This window comes from Saccopteryx leptura, chromosome 2 (genome assembly GCF_036850995.1).
Source record: "Saccopteryx leptura isolate mSacLep1 chromosome 2, mSacLep1_pri_phased_curated, whole genome shotgun sequence".
In the NCBI taxonomy this organism is placed as follows: domain Eukaryota; kingdom Metazoa; phylum Chordata; class Mammalia; order Chiroptera; family Emballonuridae; genus Saccopteryx; species Saccopteryx leptura.
The window spans coordinates 52,999,334-53,008,711 of NC_089504.1; the positions used below are offsets into that span (position 1 = coordinate 52,999,334).

Consider the following 9,378-nt stretch of genomic DNA (forward strand, 5'->3'; position numbering starts at 1 on the left):
ATTAAGGTCACCTAGGAAAATTGTTTTAAAAAGCTGCTCCACACGGGTATCAAATCAGAATCTCTGAGGAGAGGGCCCTGATGTCCGTATTTTTTAAAAGTTCCTCATGTGATTCTGACAGACAACCAGGGTTGGGAACCTCTGTCTTATGGCAGACTTTTATTTTTTATGACTTGAAGACAGAAACTCTGGAAACTGATAGGACAGCATCATTGTAACATGCCTGGTTGTGTGGGGTCACCTAATTTTGGGTGCAGATTGGTCCTCATGGTGAAGACGAGCAGAAGTGCTATTTTTTTGCAATGGTGGCGAGGCTCACGTTTCGGATGCCCTCTGTGTGTGAATAAACGTTTGCTGAGCAAAGCACGGGCCCCGGACTAGTGCCATCAGCATCATCTTGGAGATGATGAGAAATGCAGGATCTCAAGGCCCTCCCTAGATCTCCCTGAATCCAAATCTAACTTTTCACAGGATCCTAAGCTGATGTGCTGCAACCTAGAGTTTGAGAAGCATTGGTTTCGGCAATTACTTTTCACATGTTACTTATTTTACCCTTAACAATAACTTCTGAGGTAAACATCTTCCATCTCAGCCCACAAATGAGAAAACTGAAGCTCAGTGAAGATGGTAACTGGCTTACTAGGAGGAGGGGGTCCATGAAAGAACAATCCTCTATCAAAAGAGAAGATTTTTTTGTGGCACAAGTTCTGATATTGTCTCTGAAGCTTGCTGTCCCTTTCCTTTTGCAAGTGAAGACAAAGTCCTCAGGCCTTCTCTCCCTAATCCTCTCCGGCACCTTCACTTGGTACTGGGGTCATAAGCCTACACAGCGCTGCCTTAGTTATCCGTAATTTTGAATTGCGTCTTTTCACTTACCTGGATGGTTTGGGGTATTTGACAATTCTGAAATGATTACAACAAGATATTCTTTAGTAAATCTGTGCATAGATGACATTAATTAGTGTTTCCTTACATGTGGAACTAAGCTTCTACCGACGTTTCCTGTGCTGTGAAAAATCTGGAAAACAGTTGTATTTATTTCTTTTAAGAGCTTCATTACCTGAGATTGCAAGGCTGTAGGCATGCTGTAGGATGTAGACCCAATGAATGTCCCTAAAACCTTCCTTACCCCCTCCATCCCTGCACAGGGGGCAAATGCCTCATAGACGCCTTTTACAGTAACTTTGATTCTTTTGTATTAACTTTCACAAAGCTCACAGAAGGAAATGATTTAGCTTCTCATTTTTATCTGAAAATCAGTGTTACATCTCTAAGTGGGGGTTTCATGTTTTGCTGGAAGGAAAAGGTAGCAGGTATGCAATGCATGAGAATAAAATATTCCAACAGGGTCCTGCTGGAAAGTGGATAAAGGGAATTCTCCATTTTAATGACAAAGAAAAAAACCCCACCATCATTTTTCACTTTATTGCCATCATGGAGTCTGGTACTAAATATCAAATGATTCTACTTTCTTTTGCCACATTGGTTTCACCTTATTTGGATTTTTTTTTTTTTTTAACCAAAAGGACTGAAAGAGAATAGTTAATAAGGGCAACTTATGCAGCCGGGTAAATACCACCAGAGTCGTACTTTGTAAGGGCGATTGAGTGACCAGGAAAATTAATCCTGGGTGTCTGTTCACTTTGTCTTCCCTAGAGATTTCCTCCACCTACTTGCCTCCAAGCAAAGAGGCAATCTGAGATCAAACTGACATCAGCCCTCATTCTGAGCCTGGCACATCTTCAGAGCAGCTACTGTTATTCTGCCAAAAGGAAGTGGAAATTGAGATAAATGTTTCAATACTTGGATGGAAAAAAGTCCATTTTTACACCGCGTCCCTTTTGAAAAACCGCATTCCTTAGAAGCAAAGTTTATTGTTTCCTTTTGTGATAGTGAGCCTTTATTTTTTTCTTAAGACGTGATATTTAAGAGCGGTAATTGAGTTCAGATTTTAAAATGTGCTCTTTCCACTCTATGTGTCATTAAAGTAAAATATTAGCTTTCATAAAGTTTCTTTGGAAGTGTTTCTGGTGTGCTGTGTTCCGTGGTGTGTGGAGCGTCAGCCTGAAGAATGATGGTTGTGCGTGATCTGATAATGGATGAATGTTGATCCTAGAATCTGCTGAGGATCTATTATAATTACAGAGTATTCAAAATGTGTCAAATATATACTGATTCTGTTTGTGATTTGTCACCTACATTTAGCATATGTAATTTACTTCCCCCAAAATTATAGCAGTCTTGTCTTTCAACAAAGAGCCCAGCCATTGCAGTTTGCAGGGTAGAAAGCAGATACCAAAAGCTGTCAGGATTGATGTAAGGTTTTGTCTGGTATTTGTTTTCAAGGACATGGTTATATTTAGAAAGGTATTTGGGTTTGAAACAATGTGTGTGAATCCTTGCAGAAGGTGCGTTTTGATAGCAAGTTTATTTTACTTTTACTTTACCTTACCAGTATACTAGTGGAACATTTGGTATTGAAGGTCATCCTCTTACCCAGGGCATTAAAAAGGGTCTCAGTGTATTTTGGTTCAGCGTGGTACATAGAAAATTCCCTCTTCTATCAGATTAGTGCTGAAACGAGTTTCACAGTAGGTCTTGGAGTTGGGTACAAAGATTTAAGTGCATTTGAATTTTAAATGTGCAAACCTAACATTGTTGCTTCCCCAAAGTGCTCTGTCCTTTGTTGGTTCCTTCGAGTTCGCCGGGTTACTATGGGATACTGTTCAGTATCTCAGAGAATCCTAGTCGAGTTCTTTTTTCTTAGCTGTAATCTAATTGATATTCTGATATTTCCTCTAGATCAAGAGGAATGGTGTTTGGACCAGCCAATTTAGGGGAAGATGCAATTAGAAACTTCATTGCAAAACATCGTTGCAACACTTGCTGCCGGAAGCTCAAACTCCAGGGTATGTCCTGACCAATTCTACTTTTTTTTCTAAGTAAATCTCTCATAGAACAACATCCATTATAACCTAGGATAGAGTAGAAAACCTTAATCACATTTTTATCTTATTCGCAGTTGAGGCCTGACTTTCTGACTACAAATTTTTCAAGTCTCTAAAAGGGATTAAAAAGGACAGAGATTTACTTTAGGTTTTGCCAAAATGTGATAAAACAACATTGGGCCCAGTACTTGTCACAGTCTGTCCAAGGGAAAAGTTCTACGGACTTAATTGGGGTAAAATGGACTGAGGGTAAAATGGTCTCTACACCACTCCCCATCCTTGGGTCCGGAGTGGTGCCCGCAGTATTTCTATTCTATTCTTATTTACTTAACCGGACACATGGGAGGGCGGAGAATGGAGGGAAACATAGCTGTCAATTAAAGTAGTGCTTTTCCTACAAAAACCTGCCACTTCTTTTTATTATTTATTGAATTTATTGGGGTGACACTGGTAAACCCCTGCCACTTTAAACATATGTGTATATATTTTAAATCTGACCTGATAACATCGCACATTTTTTTTTTTGGAAACCAATATGGTCACTACAGAAAACAGTCCTGATGTAAAGGCAGGCAGCTGGAAGCCGGTGCCCCGCCTTGGCAGACTCGGCCTGTCGCATTCTTTCCTTTTATCTCAGAAGGGACACTGGATGTCTGTCTCAGCCTGCTCACTGTTTTCCTTACATCATACCAAACTTGTCCTTAGAATGGAATTTCACATTTTTTAAAACAGAGTACCCCTTCCTGCCTTCTAATAAAAATGATTGTACCAATTTACAACAAAAAAAGGGCAAATTCTAATCTTGTTAGCATTAGAAGGAGAAGGTTGAGAAGTTGTTGTTGACAAGACAGAGATAGGACTGGGATTTGGATCAGGCTTCCTGTTCCAGTGAGAAAAAACCTGTCCGACAGAGCTGGTGGTCAGGGTGTGGATGCAGGGTGGGAGGTCAGATGGGAGCAGCGGAGAGGGCAGGGTTGTCACTCTCATTCTAGCTGCCCCGGACTTGCTCTTACAAACTTGCACAGCAGACCTGGGCAAAGAGATCAGTCCGTAGCACGTTGGCTGAGCTGCCCACTGGCTTCCTCTTTGTTCAGAAGGAACCCAGGAAGGATCTGGGGCTGCACTGTGAGGGGCGTCTGGCCCTCCCGGTGCTGACAGATATCTGAGTCAGCCTATCATTGCAGGCTGAAGTTGGCTCATTAACTCAGGGTCCCCAGGCGCTGGCCTCTTCCCATGGCTGATGCATTGTATCCTGGACAGGGCAGCCTCTCATTCCTGGAGACACAAGGACTACATCTGATCAGCCAGGAGAAAGGGAGACTTAAGGCATAACTCACTGCTTTCATCCTGGAGCCCAGATAGCTGTTCTATATGATTAAGTTGGAGATCATTTTTTTTTCAACCTATACTGGTGCGTTTGAGTAAATCAATAATTCGTCCATCTCTAGACCTAATCCATGGTTCCTTTCAAAACCTTAGTTAGCACATTTAAGTGGAAATAAGAAACATCCTCAGTTACTCAGTTATTTGGTTATCTGAATTAAAAAATGTTTAGTCTTGTCAATGTAAAAAAAAATCTTTCAAACCTGTAAGAATTCTTATGAGTTTATTTGAGCCAAACTGTTGACAATTGCCAGGAAGCAGAGTCTCAACAGATTGAGGAAATGCTCTGGAAAATGGTGGTTTCACCACTTATTTCATACCTCAGAACCGAAGGGGAAGGTGTAAGGGCTACATGAACTTGATCGGTGATAGATTAGGGAGGTGGTAGACAGCAAAGGGGGAGGATCTCTGGGATTCGACAAAAAGTAAAAATGTACATACAGAAACTTACATAGGGAGGCAAAAGATAGGTATGTTTATTAACATGGTAATAACAGTGAAGGCATTTATTGGTTCCTGCTCTGGTGGGATGCCAGGCCCTGAGGGGCCAGAAAAAGATCACCCCTACATTTCAAAGACATGTTATCAGGTACATTACTGCAGATGAAAAAAGGGAACAGATAGGCTTCAAAGCAAACATTGACTTTAGTTCAGATAGAGAATAACTTCCCAGTACATGACTATCCACCATAAACCGCTTTTAGTTAAAAAGTTTAAATTTCAGCCCATCCTGTGTGTTTACTTTAGGTCCCAGAGTCTGTCAGGCCACCGTGTAGGCTCTCGCTGAGCTCGTCAGGTTCAGCATGTGACCCCTTTTTTATCCACAGTCTGGAAAACTGAAATAGGGGTGGTTTTTCTTTCTTGCTTGGTAATGTTTTATCTATCTATCATCTATCTATCTATCTATCTATCTATCTATCTATCTATCTATCTATCTATCTATCTATATCTATCTATCTATCATCTATCATTTTTAAAGAGACAGTTTAAGACCATGTCTGAGAACCTGGAATCCAAAGTGAGACAGTGTGAGGTCATATTCCAGTTCTGCTTCTTACTCAGATGTGACCTGGGCCTCGTTCCCTCTTCCATACACTGGGGATAATAACACCGATCTCACAGAGTTGGTGTGAGGATTGAAGTCATATACGGATATGTCACTAACTGTTGGTTACTATTAAACTATAATTTGAATTATTTTTATAACCAGGTAATTCCCATTTAACATTAAAAATACACAGACTATATGTTTAAGGTTAAAAAATTTAGTTAACAAAGTGGTATGCAAACATTTAAAGCCCATTTTTCTCCGTACATTTCTCCCTAATGATTACTCCTATTGATATCACCTCACACCAGTCAGAATGGCGCTCATCAATAAAACAACACAGAATAAGTGCTGGCGAGGATGTGGAGAAAAGGGAACCCTCCTGCACTGCTGGTGGGAATGCAGACTGGTGCAGCCACTGTGGAAAGCAGTATGGAGTTACCTCGAAAAATTAAAAATGGAACTGCCTTATGACCAGTAATTCCACTTTTGAGGATTTATCTGAAAAAAAAAACCCAAAACACTAATTTGAAACAATAGATGCATTCCTATTTCATTGCATTGTTATTTACAATAGCCAAGATATGGAAGCAGCCTGAGTGCCCATCAGTAGATAAGTGGATAAAAAAGCTGTGGTACATTTATACAGTAGAATACTACATGGCCATAAAAAAGATGGAAATCTTCCCTTTTGCAACAGCATGGCTGGACCTGAAGAGCATAATGCTAAATGAAGCAAGCCAGAGAATTATCATGTAATTTCACTCATGTGTGGAACCTGATGAGCAAAATGAACTAAAAAGTAAACTCACAGAGACAGACCCATAGAGAGCAGACCAACAGCTGTGTGTATGTGAGGTTGAGGGGGCTGGGTGAGGGGGTTGGGGGATTGAGCAAAAACTGACAATAAAAGAGGAAAAACTCTTGGACATGAACAACAGTGCGGTGATTGCCAGGGGTAGGGGGTGGAGGACGATGTAGCAGGGAGAAGTGCTGATGGACCCAGACTTGCTGGGAAGGTGAAGACAACAACATGACATATAGAGATGTGTTGTACCTAAAACCTGTATAATTTTGTTAACTAGCGTCATGCCAATAAACTCTTTTGATAATTTCCTTTTCAAATGGAAAAAGTAGGCTTTAAGAAGCATAGGATTCAATAACTGGATGTCACATTCGTAGGCAGTGCCAAACCCAAGGACAACTTTATAAAAGCTGACTATTGAAACCTTGAGATCGCTATTTGGGCTGAACTCCTTGTCCCTGCCCAGCGTTCAACAGTGAAATGCCCTGTTCCCAGTTTGGCCTCACTTAACTCTGTTCAGGCTGTGTCTTAAAAGGCATTGCGTATTGAGTCAGGCAAACAAACTTTCCTCCCTGGCTCCAGTGATCACAGGCCTAAGACAGTGCTGGAGAGCGAGAGCCGCACATGGGCGTGAATGAGGCCGGTGCTTTGGACGTGGATGACGGTTTGAATTTCATACGTGGGTGGCCTGAGGAAGCAGTGTCTTCTCTGAGTACTTGCAAAAGCTTAAATTTCAATTTATCTTCACTTTTGAGGATTCACATAAATAACCATATTAATTGTCTTCCTCGCAGATTTAAAAAGGAATGACTATTTCCCAGGAAGGATAAATTCGACCTCTGGATTTGAAATCCAAGTAGAACCAGGTGAGGGGCCTCCAGCAAGGGAAAGAGGCAGTAATCCTCCAGAAGACCTCACTCGATTGTAAGAAAGGGGAGAAATAAGAAGATGACAGCCCTTGTCCTCCCTTCCATGAACTAACACTCTGGTAACATAGGTTGACTGGCCTGACACTGATTATGTCAGGATGGCCTTATCCTGTGGGCCATGTTGGGACCTGCCTCCTGATCCTCATGACTCCTGTAGCCTAAAGACCTCATTTGTATATGAAGATTGAGTTCTCCTAGGTGTGGACTTGTGTGCAGGGTGCTTTGTATGTGCTTGTCGTCCTCAGGTTCCACAGGAAGACACTTGGAGGCATCGGCCTGGAACCCTCTTCCTTTGTTCCTCATTGCTTTAGCTGGTCTCTTTGATCCTTTGGAGCAGAATGCTGTTGCTGAAGAATCAGGGAGATGAATTTAATTTATTTTCTCATTATGTGTGCACACTCAAAGCCCCACTGCTGTTCATCACCTCACCCACATATTGTATTTATGTATATATGTGTACATAAAAAAGCTACTTGACTTCCTCCTCTCTCTTTTCAGCAGCGTGGGGCTTTGAATAACAATAAGAAGGAAAACCATCAATGAGTGTGTATTTGCACAGACGTAAGCACACTCCTGCACAAACTGACTAGTACAAAATTAGTGTTCTGCTGTAATCTAGATGGGTTGGACGTACTGTCGGTGACTCAGATGATGCCTGGGCATTTCAGTCTCCTCTGAAAGCAGGGAAAAGGGCCATCCAACACAAATCTCTTTGTTTGTTTGTTTTAAAGGGGAATAAGGATATGCAAAACTGGAGATTATGAAGGAATGTTTTCCCTTCCTAAACTCAAGGGTATGATCAGTTAGAGAGTCATCTAAGCCAGCCTCTAAAACATCACTCCCTTTCTTAAAGCTGTGTATATTGTATTACAGGTGAACTTACTTGCTGTCAGATCCTATGGAGAAAGACGGGTTTCTGATTAAAAACATGCTTTGAAGGTGTTTGCTTTGTTCCATTGCAGAGTACTGGTAGCGTAATGAGTGCTGTGTATATTTTATGTACAGCCCAAGAGCATGTAATCATTTTGGAAGCCCAAGGGGAAGGTCCCTGAAGCTGTACATGACAGCCGTGTTTGGGGATCAGGCATTTCCCGTTCGCACTGTCGGATTGCCCTACGTCAGGACAAGCGTGAGCTTTCCACACGAGGAGGAGATGAGGCTGGGATCCTCTGTCTTCGCCCCTGCATCTCCTTTGCCTTTTTATAGACTGTTCCAGTCTACCACAGGCCTCCTTTGTTTGAAAAAATTCACCTTATCTTATCCTTACGTTAGCCTGCTAGCTTTTTAAATCAACACTCCTGCATTTGTAGGTTATACTTCAGGGGAAATTGTGCCCAGGCATAAGGGGATGTAAAGCCAAGAATTTAGTTTGCCGACAATCATGTCTGATTCTTATAAGATTGAGTTGCACAAGGGCTGATTTATACCCCTTTTATTTTGTTCTTGCAGGTGGTGGGAAGCAGGAAATTGGGTGATTTCTTGATTGGCAATTGAGGATAAAATGTTATGCTCTTTTCAGAGTTTAACTGTTCTATTCTCCAAATCAATAGGGATCTATTGGTACTCAATTCAGTGCTGTGTTCAGCTACGGAAAGTGGCAGCTTGCCTGTCCAAGGGCCAAAGTAAGGCATTAATTCAATGGTCAATTATTTGTGATCTGGAATAAAACTTGAAAACAAATACATTTTGATCTCAAATCTATGCTGTGCTCTTTTCTCTTTCATTTTTTTTTTAAAGAAAAATCACCAGAATAATATTAGAAAAGATGAACTGTTGGGTAAAACTCACTGTGGGATTGCTTGCATGTAAATACTGATGTGATAGTCTTAACTTGGAGTGATTCATGAAAGGGTGGGGTATTGATTCATTCATTTGGTCAGTTTTATTCAATAGATATTTATTGCCTTCTCTGTATCATGTGAGTGAAGAGGATGCAGTAAACATAGCATTTCTTTGCCCTCAAACCTCCCTTCCTCCCTCCCTCCCTCCCTCCCTCCCTCCCTCCCTCCCTCCCTCCCTCCCTCTCTTCCTCCCTCCCTCTCTCCCTTCCTTCTTTCCTTCCTTCCTTTCTCCCTGCCTGCCTCTCTCCCCTTTTCTCTGTCTCTCTCTCTCTCTCCTTCCTTCCCTCCTTTCCTCTGTAAGGCCAGTAGCCACGGCCATCATCAGAGCCACTTGGTCCATGGAGGTTCACATTTGATTCAGACAGACGGTAATGAAACAATGGAGCCAAGAACTGGTGGACCATTATCTTTAATCCTAGCTAGC

At 41.7% G+C, this 9,378-nt stretch overlaps 1 protein-coding gene across 5 annotated transcripts in view; it reads left to right on the forward strand.

The window, feature by feature from the left end:
- TRPM6 (transient receptor potential cation channel subfamily M member 6) overlaps window positions 1-8,787 on the forward strand; it is a 186,769-nt gene extending 177,982 nt beyond the window's left edge. For all 5 annotated transcript variants that reach the window (XM_066367977.1, XM_066367980.1, XM_066367978.1 and 2 more), the window contains 2 exons: window positions 2,803-2,909; window positions 6,979-8,787. In XM_066367977.1, coding sequence (XP_066224074.1) covers window positions 2,803-2,909; window positions 6,979-7,112 — 241 coding nt within the window. In that variant the 3' untranslated portion in view covers window positions 7,113-8,787. The remainder of the gene's footprint in view (window positions 1-2,802; window positions 2,910-6,978) is intronic.
- The last annotated feature ends 591 nt before the right edge of the window (window positions 8,788-9,378 follow it).